We start from the raw sequence: 12,833 nt of genomic DNA, 5'->3' as shown, positions 1-12,833 counted from the left end.
GCCTGAGAGCTGGGGCTGCCAGCCCTGAAGAACAAGAACTTCAGAAGGACTTGTTCTAGGTCTGTCCCCTCTGTGTGGGATTAATTCAGAGGCACCTGAACTTAGATTCCTCATGTGGGTGTCTCCTTTTGTTCCGGGTGTCTCCAGTCCTTAGCTGGTCAGTGGAGCTCCACTCACTAAAACCCAAAGAGCTGGAAGAGTCACTCAGTTTACTGGCCTGAAGGGTTTTATTTAGGGTGAGTTGAACCATGTTCTACATGTTCATGTCAACACTATTAACTAGGCTGACACTTCCCAGGGACTCAGACATCCTAGCTGTGTCTTTGAGATGTCCCACCTGGTCTCCAGAGGGTAATGATCCCCCAGAGACCCCTTATCATATTTACCAGATGCATACAAATGTCCTGGGTGCTCATGGGTTTCTCAGATGGCCTTAGATATCTTTATTTAGGAAATTCAGCCAACAACTACCATGTCTGTAGGTCCTTCTATGGAAACACCTCAGTCTGGCTCTCCTTAATCTCAATTTTAAGCTCATCCAATGAGCGACAGGTGGACAAAGACACAAAGGGGCTGGGAACAAGGGGGTTCCTTCCACTCTATCCTTTACATGGACAGCAGAGCTCTGAGATGCTGAGCAGCCCCCAGTCCTCCTGGGACCAAAAGATCTTCTGTTGTCTCCAGATCTTTCTGCACTGTCTCTACTGTATTGTAGGAAATAAAAGCAGGAGAGAAGCAGAGAAGATAAGGCAGAAGAAGTGTTAAAATGCCCCAGATTTTCCTGGTGCACCCTTCTTGATGTTCTTGTTCCAGAAGGGAAATGATCACCCAGTGCTCTGCTGGTCCCTGACTCCTCTACCAGTAACAACCACTGTACCTGTGAGGTAGCTCAGCAATGCCAGGCATCAACTCACAGCAAATTCCTCCTGGAAAAATACCATACAGCAAACCCTCAAATGGCCACTGGTGATGGGTGATGGACTGGAGATCCCTCCTCAGCAGAGCTGGTTGTAGCAGCTTTTCCTTGCAGGAGCTTTTCCAACTGTTGGACTCTGTACTGGGATTGCTTGGCTAGGACTTGGTAGCAGAGGGGGCTACAGGGAGGGCTTCAGTGGAAAGATGCCAGAAGCTCCTTCCATGCCCAGTAGAGCCAGGCTGTCTCCATCCCAGAAGCCAAGCACACCTGAGGCCACAGATGTGTCAGGGGGGTTTGTGATCCAAGGATCTGCAAGGGCTCAGGTCACTCATCCGGGTGGGAAAAGGCTCCCAGTCCCAGGGCTCCTGCCCAGCAGTGGGGTGAGAGGGGGGACCACAGCACAGCTCACACTGCCCAGAGGGATTGCTGGATTTATCAGAGGAACTCTGCACTTGGAGCTCCCATGGGGCTGATCCGTGGCCATTGGGTCCTTCCCAAGCCAGGCTTGGTCCCAGCAGGGCCCCTCTTGGCTTCTTCATCCCCCCACGGGGAGAGGCAGAGATGCTGGAGGGAGAGGCATCAGTGCATTGGCCATGCTCCAACCCTGCTTCAGGCAGCTGCATCCCTGCCAAAGGTTGAGCAAGTCCTGGAGCCCTCTGATAGTCATCTTGGAGCCATCCAGGTCCCTCTGCCCCAGCACCTCTGTTCTATCTCCTCCCTCTCAGCTCCTGTCACACTCGGTGGCTTTGATTTGAAGTGGGCATTGATACCAGATCTGGGGACAGCAGAGTTTTGCCAAGACACCCAGGGGCAGGGTGGGGGTTGTTCTGTGAGCTGAACCATGAGAGGACCTCCCCCAGAAGCCTCCTCTCTGCTGGGAAAAGCACCATAAATATGAGGATCCCCAGCCCTGCCACTCAGCACCATCCAGCTCAGGCTCTCTCCAGCCCTGCTGAGATCCTCACGGAGACCCAGCCATGAAGTTCCTCTCCTTTGCCTTTGCTCTCTTCCTCCTGCTCTCCTTGGCTGTCCCAGGTAAGAGGGTGAATGGCACTGAGAGCTGAACTGGACAGTGCTGGGAGGAGCGGGGTGATGAGGGTCCTTGGCCATGCTCGATGGGCAGGTTGAACAAATGGGACCTCGACTGGCTTCAAAAGCTGTGATTTTTCTTGCCTCCATGAAGGGACGAAATCCTCTGGGTGTGGAGGGGGGTGCTGGTCTCCTGAACACAAGCAGATGACTTGGGTGCTTCAGGCTGTTTAAAATGGGGGTGTCTGGGGGTGTGCAGGCAAAGGAGCTGAGCCCTGGCTCTGGGAAATAGATATCTTCTCCCCAGGCAGACTCTCTGTTGAGTTCAAGTTCTGGGGTTGGCACTTTTAGGATGGTTTTGGACATTTTTCACACTCTCTGGGTCAAGGTTTAATGATTTGAGCCATGGAGACCCAAGTGAGAGCTGGATGTCTTCTTCAGAGACACCAACCCCTTGGATGCCTCCTGCTCAGATGATGCCATCTTTTGGGACAAACCAAAGTTCTGAGCATAACTTCAGGGTCCAGTTCCCTTCCATCTTCCCTGTGCAGAACCTGAACCTCCAGTTCTGCTTCTCTTGTTCTTGAATGAACAAAAGGTTTCCCAGACCAATGTCCATTGGTTCTGGACATCATTTCCCAACTATTTTAGGCCAAGAGTCTCCCAGCCTGGTGCCTCATGTTGGGCACTTGGGTCTCTTTGAAGTCCTGCAGGTGAGGTAGCCAGAGGATGTGACACCTCAGAAACCCTTTAGGAGAGGAACAAGAGAAGGGAATGGCAGTGCTGGGTTCCAGGTTGGACTTCATGATCTTTAAGGTCTTTCCAGCCAAAATGATTCTAGGATTGTAACCTCCTACATGCACATGCACTCAGAGGAGCACCTGGATGAATCTTTTTGCTTTGGGTTGTTACACCAGTGTCATCTCCTGGCCCTGTTGTCACCAGCTGGGAGGAGAGGGAGGCTCAGGGACCTTCCTGGGATTGTGATCCTCAGGGTGTCTGTCCCCTTGGTTAGGTACAGAGCAGGGGTGGAGCTTTGGGAGAACGGAGCAGGAGCTCCCTAGGAACAAGGTCTCCTCCTTGTGAGCAGTGCCAGACTCAGAGCTGGAGGTGGTGGGAAGGCTCTGACAATGGGGACACACAGAGGGACCTGTTCTGACCCAACCACTCTCTTTCTGCTCCCTCTTGCAGGCTATGGGCAGTTAAGGAGGCACTGCCCCAAGGTGGGATACTGCTCCAGCAAGTGCTCCAAGGCAGATGTTTGGTCCTTCTCTGCTGACTGCAAGTACTACTGCTGCATCCCACCCGGCTGGAAGGGGAAGTAGGAGCTGAAGAGGAAGGGTCTGGGGGAAGAGGAGGCTCCCTGGTGGCTTTGGGATCAGCTTCTCCACTGTCTGACCCAATTGTCATCCCCTCCTCTCCATAATTAAAAGAGAAAAAAAGGAGATGTAACTCTGGGTGTGTGTGGTGTGGTTCCTGCTGTCCCCATGATCCCATCCATGTAGAGCACTGGGACAGCTCCTGGTTCCTGGTGTCCCCATGATCCCATCCATGGAGACCACTGGGATAGCCCCTGGTTCCTTGTGTCCCCATGATCCCATCCATGCAGACCACTGGGACAGGTCCTCCAAGCCCAGCCCAATGTCTCATTGCTCTTTTTGCACACAATTTGTAACAAAAGAGACAAATATATGGAGTGAATTCATCCACCGTGGGCTGAAAGAGGAGTGGTTGGAATGGCACCTTCCTGGGTGTGTCTTTCCCTTCTGAGCCTCATAGCAAACCCCCAAGATCTCCTATGGGAGAGAGCCTGGGTCAGTCCTGGGGCTGAAAAGAATGAATCAGAATCCCAGACTGGTGTGGGTTGGAATGGACCTTAAAGCTCATCCAGTTCCAACCCCTCTGCATGGTCAGGGACACCTCCCCCAGCCCAGGGTGCTCCAAGCCCCATCCAACCTGGGCTGAGACACTGCCAGGGATGGGGCAGCCACAGCTTCTCTGGGAAACCTGGGTCAGGGGCTCAGCACCTTCAGAAGAAAGAATTTCTTCCTTACATCTCATCTCAGTCTCCCCTTTTTCATCTTTAAACTCTTTCCCCTCATCCTGTTCTTCCATTCCCTTGTCCAAAGTCCTTCCCCAGCTTTCCTGGAGCCCCTTCAGGCACTGGAAGTTGCTCCAAATTATTAAATCTATACAAATATACAGGAAAATTGATCCCACGTTCCTCCCCCCTTCCCCCCAATAACTCTCACATCCCCACCGAGGCTGCAGGGCAGCCCTGGGAAAGTCCAGGCTGGAATCCTGGGGTCAGCAGCAGTTGGGAGCTGGAGGCAGGAACACACAGATTCAGGCTGGCATGGATCAGGAGCACAGGCAGAGGAAGGGATGGAATCCTCCCAGGATGCCAAAACAAACAGGGAGAGGGGAAGAAGGGGAAGCAGGAAGGGGTTTGAGCCTTGTGATCCCTCAAATTTATCCTGAGTATGAGGTGTATGGGATGGAATCCTCTGTTTGGTCAAGTTTGGTCATTTCTCTTGTCTGTTCCTTCCTAAGGGAGGGTTTCAGGTGTGGCCTTTTTACTCCTTTTCTCCTTCCAGAGGGCCAAATGTTCCTCAGAGCTGAGCAGTTCCTTGGTTCTGCAGCCCATTCCCAGCTGTAACTATAACCATGGAGTGGGATCAGTCCCAGCAGCAGACACTGCCTGAGAAACTTGCTGTTGATTTCAGCAAGTGCAGCTCCTGACAAGAGACTGAGCTGGAAGCAAAAGTACAAGACAGAAAATCACCTTTATCCTGGCCCAAACCAGGAGACATGAAAAGGAAAAAGAAAAGAAGAAATTCTTTGCTGTGAGGGTGCTGAGCCCCTGGCCCAGGTTTCCCAGAGAAGCTGTGGCTGCCCCATCCCCAGCAGTGTCTCAGCCCAGGTTGGATGGGGCTTGGAGCACCCTAAGCTGGTGGGAGGTGTCCCTGACCATGCAGGGGGGTTGGAACTGGATTATCATTAAGGTCCCTTTCATCCCAAACCATTCAATCATTCTAGGATTCTATACATGACTTGTAGCCTGACGAAGCATTAAGGAACTGAAAGATTCTCTCTTGTCTCCTGGGAGTTGAGTTCAGGGCCATAGAGGAGGGAAGAGGGAAAATAATGCCTTCTTCCCACATCCCTACATCCCTGTGAGACCCCTGGCAGCTCTGCAGCTATCAGTGCACTTGGATGTTCAGATTTCTTTTTGGTGTTGCTGAGCCTTTGGTCTGGGCTTGGAGGAATTTTCTTACCACTCTACAAGGGATCATGGGGACACCAGGAACCAGGACCTGTCCCAGTGCTCTGCATGGATGGGATCATGGAGACACCAGGAACCAGGAGCTGTCCCAGTGCTCTACATGGGATGATGGGGACATCAGTAACAAGGGGCTATCCCAGAGGTTTGCATGAATGGGATCATGGGGACACCAGGAACCAGGGGCTGTCCCAGTGCTCTACTTGGATGGGATGATGGGGACACCAGGAACCACACCACACACACCAGAGTTACATCTCCTTTTTTTCTCTTTTAATTATGGAGAGGATGGGATGACAATTGGGTCAGACAGTGGAGAAGCTGATCCCAAAGCCACCAGGGAGCCTCCTCTTCCCCCAGACCCTTCCTCTTCAGCTCCTACTTCCCCTTCCAGCCGGGTGGGATGCAGCAGTAGTACTTGCAGTCAGCAGAGAAGGACCAAACATCTGCCTTGGAGCACTTGCTGGAGCAGTATCCCACCTTGGGGCAGTACTTCCTTAGCTGCCCATAGCCTGCAAGAGGGAGCAGAAGGAGAGGGGTTGGGTCAGAACAATGGTGTGACAACCAAAAGCAAAAAGATTCATCCAGATGCTCCTCTGTGTGCATGTGCATGTAGGAGGTTAGAGTCATAGAATCATTTTGGTTGGAAAGATCTTAAAGATCATGAAGTCCAACCTTGAACCCAGCACTGCCATTCCATTGTTGTTTCCCTCCTTAAGGAGTAGGATCTGTGTTCCCAGAACAAAACAGCAAAAGCCACATCAAGCTTACTTCAAGAACTCAGTTGTCCAGTCAGATCTCTGTATTTCCTTCATCCTTTAAAAAAATTCCCTCTCCACTCTTAAATTGAAGTTGAAGGGACACTTCAAAGGTCTTGAAATAGGTCCCACAGCATCCTTGCACCAAATATTCACTGTGCTGGTTAAAATTGGGCCAAGTTAAAGGTTTTGCCCAGGTTGACGAGGATGGATATTGATTGATTGATATCTCCTTTCCGGGAGACCTCAGCCCAGAATTCCCTTTTGCCTCCTGCAGAGGGACCATAAAGCTGTGGAGGCTCAGAAAGAGGCATGAGGAGCCACAGCTGTGTCACATCAGCAAATCAAAGGTACCCAGGACTGGGACTTGACCATTCCCTAAGATATTCCTACACGAATTTAGAGTCAAAGTTGCCTCCAGGAAGGGTGGAGAGGGACTGTGTGTAAGGGCCTGGAGTGATAGGATGAGGGGCAATGGGTTTTAATTAGAGAAGGGAAGATATAGATTGGGTTTAGATTAGAAACAAGTTCCTTACCATGAGGGCAGTGGAAAAATGGAAGAGGTTGCCCAGGGAGGTGGTTGAAGCCTCATCCCTGAAGATATTCAAGGTGAGGCTTGAGGAGGCTCTGAGCACCCTGATCTGGGTGAGGGTGTCCCTGCTGACTGCAGGGGTTGGAGTGGGTGAGCTTTAGAGCTCCCTTCCAACCCAAATTATTCTATGAGTCTATAAAATCTCTCTGAGTCCTTATTTCCTTGTATCACTGACCCTTAAGAGAAGGGATTAAAGTCCCTGCTCGGGTCGTAGCAGTCACCTCAGATGGGAATAACCATATTTTTAAGAGCTAAAATTATTTTTTAAAGACCCCCAGCTGACATCAGCTCATCCTGCCCCAGTTGTTACCTTACCTGGAGTGGCCAAGGAGACCAGGAGGAAGACAGCAAAGAGAAGGTAGAGGAACCTCATGGCTGGAGTTGAGCTGGGACCTCAGGAAGGATGAAGAGGAGAGTTGGTGAGATCTCCAAGGGAGGAGGTGATGTGCAGGGAGCCTGAAGCTGCTGCTTTTTATAGAGCCTTTCCCTGGGGAGCAGAGGATGCTGGGGAGAGATGGGAATCCATCCAAGGCTCCACCTGGGTGGATCTGCAGCTTCCCACATGTCCCCAAGCATGTTGGCAGCCACCTCCTTCCCCCAAAGCTGTTTCCCCAATATCAGATGGGATTCCTGGGCACTGGTCTGGATGAGAGCACAATTAAATGGGGTTTGTCAAGAGTGGGGTTGTTAGGACTGGGCTGGTGGGTCAGAGGGACCTGATGGAGATCTACAAGTCTAAAAATGATGAAGAGCCAAGAAGATCAGTATCACAGGGCATCAGGCCTTTCCCAACCTCTGGCAGAGATGTAACAGGGCTGAAATGTGGCCACAATGCACTGATAAATCTCTCTCCATTGTCCAGATTGGTCACCATGGGGTGCTGGTAGCTTGGAAAGGATTGATGTCTCTGCTTGTGAATGATGTCTGTAAAATCTCCCTGATAAATCTAGCAAACATCATGCTAGTCCCTTTTTGTTGTCCCCTATCCCCCCTCTGGGTGATGGATGGGCAGGAGCTCTGGGGCTGAGAGCTTCCAGGTGAGGAGGACACCACTTGCAGACCCTTTGATCATTGCCTCTTCCTCCCAAAGCCTCCAGACAGATGTGTCAGACAGGAGCAGAGCTCTGCAAAGGAACCTTTCCAACCTCAGCTCACTGGGCTGTTTAATAGCTTCATAAACAACCAGAAAAAGAACAAAAAAAAAAAGCCAGAGGTGACTGGTGAAGGGACAGAAGCTGCTGCTGAGGCCAAACTTCTGAGTACCACCAACCCTAAATCTCCAAAAAGAGGCAGAAGGATCTTACAGTGCTGGGTAACAGGGCAAAAAAAAAAAAGTCAAATGTTGCATCTGGGTTAGTTTAAGGCTGTGGATCCAAAAAGAAAATATAATCTACATCCAAATGATAGGTCTGAATTATCTAAAGCCAGTGAGGAGGGAGTTTCAAGAGTCCTTGAAGAAAGCTTTCTGAAAATAGCAGATATGAACAAAAAAAAACCCCAAAACCAAAACAAACAAAAAAGATAAATAATACGTAAAGAAATATTAATAAAATTATTAAGTCAATAGGAAACTGCTTCAACTTGTGGGGCATTGCCCTGTGGGGTGTGCATGGCTCATCTGCCCATCCCTGATGGACAACAGTAGGGCAAGAAGAGGTTAAAAAAAAGGTGGCAGGGCTGGGGACTCATCTACTCAAAATTAAATATACTGGGATACCCCCAACATCACTGGGGGTGTATCACAAAGGTGTTAAAACTGTAGAAGCCTAAGGAAGAGACAGATGTGGATCTTCAGTTTTCTAAGCCAAGAAATAGGTGGGATGCACTGATAAACCAGGTATTTATCAAAAAAAACCAACCACATAAAAATCCCCTTTCACACTGAGATCTTCTGAGCTCACACTGCTCTTCTGAGCAAAGCAGAAGCATGGAACCTGCTCAAGAAGTCAAAATGTATCGAAAGGAGAAATTTCCTTGTAAAAGAAATTTATAAATGAACGAAGCAGGTACAAAATAAAAAGAGAAGATGTAAAACCTGCTGGAAAAATCACCAAACTTCATGTTACTGGAAGGTGGGGAGTTTTACTCAGGGAAAAGTTTTTCTTGGACTCCTTCCCAGGCACTCACTTGTGCCCAAGCCCAGCTCTGCCCTCTGACAGGACTCAGCAGCACTTCCCTCTCTGAGACCTCTGAGTGCAGAGATTGAGGAAAAGTGAGGGTGAGGAGATAGTGCAGCTCATCTGCTCCATCATCACCATTTCATACAGTCCCAGAATGGTGTGGGTTATAAGGGACCTTCAAAATCATCACATTCCAACCCCCTGCATGGGCAGGGACACCTCCCCCAGCCCAGGGTGCCCCAAGCCCCATCCAACCTGGGCTGAGACACTGCCAGGGACGGGGCAGCCACAGCTTCTCTGGGAAACCTGGGCCAGGGGCTCAGCACCCTCACAGAAAAGAATTTCTTCTAAATGCCTGACCCAAATCTCTTGCAGCTGGAAACCCTTCCCCCTCATCCCATCCCTCCAGACCCTTGTCCAAAGTCTCTCCCCAGCTTTTCTTGACCCTTCCACTAGACCAGGTTGTTCAGAGTCCCATCCCACCACTTCTTGAATACTCTCAGGTATGATGGGACATCCACAACTTTTCTGGAAAACCCGTGCCAGTCAGGTTGGAACCATTCCTCTTCATCCTACCTCCCCATGCCCTTGGAAAAATTCCTTCCCCAGCTTTCCTGGAGCCCCTTCAGGCACTGGAAGGTGCTCTAAGGTCTCCCCAGAGTTTTCTCTTCTCCAGGCTGAGCAACCCCAACTCTCATCCAGGCTCCAGATCAGAGCTGCTCCAGCCCTCTGATCATCACCTTGGTGTCTCTGGTCTCACTCCATCATCTCCAGGTCCTTCTTGTGTTGGAGACCCCAGAACTGGAGACAGCACCCAAGGGGTTCTCCCTGGAGCAGAGCAGAGGGGGACAATCCCCTCCCTGACCCTTCTGGTCCCACTGATGCTGATGCAGCCCAGGACAAGGGTGGTTTCTGGGCTGTGACCTCTCATTCCTGGCTCATATCCAGCTTCTCACCCACCAGTACCCTCAAATCCTTCTCCTCAGGGATTCTCTCCATCCCTTAACCCTCACCCTGTATGGATACTGAGCTCTACCCCAACCCAAGTGCAGGACCTTGGTTTTGGGCTGATTTTCATCACATTCGTGTGGCCTGAGAACTATTTGTAGATTTTGTCTGACACCTTTCAAAAAGAGATCATGATGCTGATGAGAGGGGATGTAAATGAATATGCAAATGAGGTAATGAACTGCCACACCTGATCAGAAATGGATTGTGAGGCCAGTGCTATTCTGCATCATAACTTCCACGTCTTTCTGGAGAGTCTGCTCACTAAATTCACAAATAAATGAAAGGGATTGCAGAGCATTAGAGGACTGGATCAGCATTCCATGGATCTTCACGTGCTAAAGAGACAATGAGGAAAAAAAAATAATTAAGTGCTAGGGAAAGCTGCTTTGTCTACACAGACAAGAACAAACAAGCTGGAGAGCACAGAACAAGGAGTTTCTGTCTGGCTGGCAGTTCTGCCAGAAAAAAAATGTGGCTTTCAGTGGCTCATGGGTAGGCACAAATGAGTCACAGTGTAGGGACAGCAGCACCAATTGTCCTACAAGTGTAAACAAAAGCTGAGGTTGTGCAACACAGGACAAAGCATCCATCCAGCTCTGAGCACCAGGAATCAGGAACCTGGGAAAGGGGTGGATGGGAGCTCAGGAGGTGACAGGAGGTCAAGGAGATGGGACCTGCAGGGGCAGCCTGAAGCAAATGGAGCAGGGATGATCAGGAAAGAGAAGATGGGGAATACATGGAAGTCCTCAAAGCCAACAAAGGCCACACACTGGTGTGGTCTGCTCTTAGTGGACAAGATGAGAGCTCCAGATGCAACGAGATATCCTCAGCTGAGGTTGAGGAGAAGCTTTGCAACTCCAGGGTCCTACAGCAGAAAGGACTGATTAAGGGGAGTGTGGAAACACCACTGCTGGGTGTCTGAAATTAAAAGAAAAATAAAAAAAAACCCCAACAAGTTCCTGAGGACAACAGTTAGGATGACTTCCATTTTACTCTGCTCTGGTGAGACCCCTCCTGCAGTGCTGGGTCCAGTTCTGTAGTCAGAACAAGAAGGTCCCCAACACAAGAAGGACCTGGAGATGTTGGAGTGAGTCCAAAGGAGGCCATGGAGATGATCCAAGGGTTGGAGCAGCTCTGGAGCCAGGCTGAGAGTTGGGGTTGTTCAGCCTGGAGAAGAGAAGGTTCCAGGGAAACCTTAGAGTGTCCTTTCAATATTTAAAGGGGGCCAATGAGAAAGATGGGGACAGACTTTTCAGCAGGGTCTGTAGTGATAGGACAGGGGGTGATGGTTTGAAGCTGAAAGAGGATTGACATTAGGTATAAAGAACATTTTTTTTACACTGAGGTTGGTGAGACACTGTCCCAGGTTCCCCAGAGAAGTAGGAGATCCCCAATCACTGGAAACATCCCAGGTCAGGTTGGATAGGGCTCAACCTGATCCCTGCTCACAGTAGAGGGAATGGACTTGGAGGTCTTCAAAGGTCCCTTCCAACCCAAACCTCTCCATGATCTCCAGTTTGTACACCTCAGGGGGAGACCCTTGAGGAACCTCAGTGCCAATGCAGAGGTTGGGGATGGATGCACCTGGCAAACTCCTCCCCACCATGGATCTGATGCCTCAGTGATGTCCATTGTGTCCAACCCTTGCAGACAGTGCCCAGAGGTTCTCAGATGGGCTCTCAGCCTCAGACCCTGCAGCTCTGGGATGTGCCCCAGGGCTCCCTCAATCCCAGAAGATGGATCTGAGGGAGGGGGAATGACCCTGGAATGGGGATGGAGGACAACAGCCTCCACCTACCCCTTGCAGTCCCCACATCCCACTCCCAGAGTACCTCCAGAACATCCTCATCTCAGTGCAACCACTCAGGTTCCATGTCCTGGCCACCCTTGCCCACAGCAGGTGACTTTTCAACATAACCTGTGATTAATTAAATTCACAGTGACCCCTTGGAGGTCACCATTCCTGGCAGAAAAGCCCAGGATTAAAACTGGAGCATGGCCCTGGCTGCCAGGTGCCTTTGTGAGTGGGCCCAGTGGGTCGGGGTGACATTGCACGTGCCAGCCAGCAAACACCTCCTGGGAGATGGGGTTTGCTCAAGTTTCTCCTCCTGCCAGTCTGTTTGTGGCAGGAAACCCTCTATAAAACCCCAAGCTTCCAAAGTCCCCCACCATGGCCATCCCAGCCCTGCTTTGTGTGCTGAGATCTCCCTTGGCCTCCAGACATGAGGGTGCTCTTTGTGGTCTTTGCTCTGCTCCTGGTTTCCTCCTTGGCCACCCCAGGTAAGATGACAACACGTAGGGGTGGAGAAAGCAATGAGGTTGGGGTACCAAGTGCCTGTCCCCTCTCCAGCCTTTGGGCCTGGGGGTGGAGGGAGGTGGCTCATCTCACCCAGCTTTGGAATTGGAGCTCAGGGACCTTGCAGCTGCCTCTGGCTGATGATTGACCCAACCTGACTTGCAGGGCTGATTTGGGATGAGATAAAAGCCACAACACAAATGCCTTCCTCTTGTGCAAAGAGATTTTTGCCAGCAAGCTGAAGGGCTGAGCTGTGGAGAGAGGACAGGGTCCCCCAGGTCAATGGGGACAGAAAGCATGGGTCCTGCCTTCTCTGGGTCTAAACCAGCAAGGAGAAAACTTCTGGAGCTCCCAGAATCACAGCTCTGCTCTTCTCCCATTATTTGACATTTTCTCTTATAACCCAAACTCTCTCTCCTTTCCATGGCAGGGCACGGGCAGCCTAAGGGCTTTTGTGGTGGGTATTGTTCCTACCTGTGTGGCAAAAGGGATGAGTGGACTTTCAGCCAGTCCTGTGGGAAGATGTACTGCTGCATCCCCCCACCCAAAAAGGGAAAATGATTCTGAAAGGGTCCAGCCCTGGAGGAGGAGCAGCAGCAACACTCGTGGTGGGGCTCCCAGCTCTGGATTTGTGGTGGGACAGGGATGGTGCTCACTGCTTTGAAGTAAAGATGGGCAGATGTGATCTCTGTGTGCTGTGTGGTCCATTCAGCTCCTGGGAGGGCAGCACCAGGAGAGGTTCTGCAGCCAGACCTCCCTTCACAACACATCCCTGAAAACCCCAAAGGCATTTGTGACAGCCCCAGCCCCGTGACACCAAAATGAGAC

General features: G+C 50.8%; 3 protein-coding genes across 3 annotated transcripts; 2 read left to right on the top strand and 1 right to left on the bottom strand.

Moving 5' to 3' along the window:
- Window positions 1-1,635: 1,635 nt before the first annotated feature.
- On the top strand, window positions 1,636-3,353 carry LOC115598122 (cygnin-like). The gene is made up of 2 exons (XM_030448258.1): window positions 1,636-1,951; window positions 3,137-3,353. Exons 1-2 carry the CDS (start codon window positions 1,894-1,896, stop codon window positions 3,268-3,270), a joined length of 192 nt encoding a protein of 63 aa, XP_030304118.1. The 5' UTR covers window positions 1,636-1,893; the 3' UTR covers window positions 3,271-3,353.
- A 2,183-nt stretch (window positions 3,354-5,536) lies between these two features.
- LOC115598127 (cygnin) lies at window positions 5,537-6,971 on the bottom strand. Its single transcript, XM_030448297.1, has 2 exons — window positions 6,894-6,971; window positions 5,537-5,740 (listed from the first exon to the last, which is right to left on the bottom strand). Exons 1-2 carry the CDS (start codon window positions 6,949-6,951, stop codon window positions 5,607-5,609), a joined length of 192 nt encoding a protein of 63 aa, XP_030304157.1. The 5' UTR covers window positions 6,952-6,971; the 3' UTR covers window positions 5,537-5,606.
- Window positions 6,972-11,858: 4,887 nt separating this feature from the next.
- On the top strand, window positions 11,859-12,605 carry LOC115598135 (small basic protein 1-like). Its single transcript, XM_030448369.1, has 2 exons — window positions 11,859-11,989; window positions 12,436-12,605. The coding sequence occupies exons 1-2, from the start codon at window positions 11,932-11,934 to the stop codon at window positions 12,564-12,566; spliced, it is 189 nt and encodes a 62-aa protein (XP_030304229.1). The 5' UTR covers window positions 11,859-11,931; the 3' UTR covers window positions 12,567-12,605.
- The last annotated feature ends 228 nt before the right edge of the window (window positions 12,606-12,833 follow it).

The sequence above is a fragment of the Calypte anna genome, chromosome 3 (genome assembly GCF_003957555.1).
Source record: "Calypte anna isolate BGI_N300 chromosome 3, bCalAnn1_v1.p, whole genome shotgun sequence".
Classification (NCBI taxonomy): domain Eukaryota; kingdom Metazoa; phylum Chordata; class Aves; order Apodiformes; family Trochilidae; genus Calypte; species Calypte anna.
The sequence above is the reverse complement of the archived record's forward strand: the minus strand, read 5'-3'. Positions and strand labels throughout refer to the sequence as shown.

Bases quoted from the DNA above. Each gene is read 5' to 3' on its own strand.
- LOC115598135 (XM_030448369.1), top strand. From the start codon at position 11,932: ATGAGGGTGCTCTTTGTGGTCTTTGCTCTGCTCCTGGTTTCCTCCTTG. The intron at 11,990-12,435 runs GTAAGATGACAA...TTTCCATGGCAG, and splicing joins TTCCTCCTTGGCCACCCCAG to GGCACGGGCAGCCTAAGGGC.
- LOC115598127 (XM_030448297.1), bottom strand. From the start codon at position 6,951: ATGAGGTTCCTCTACCTTCTCTTTGCTGTCTTCCTCCTGGTCTCCTTG. The intron at 5,741-6,893 runs GTAAGGTAACAA...TCCCTCTTGCAG, and splicing joins GGTCTCCTTGGCCACTCCAG to GCTATGGGCAGCTAAGGAAG.
- LOC115598122 (XM_030448258.1), top strand. From the start codon at position 1,894: ATGAAGTTCCTCTCCTTTGCCTTTGCTCTCTTCCTCCTGCTCTCCTTG. The intron at 1,952-3,136 runs GTAAGAGGGTGA...TCCCTCTTGCAG, and splicing joins GCTCTCCTTGGCTGTCCCAG to GCTATGGGCAGTTAAGGAGG.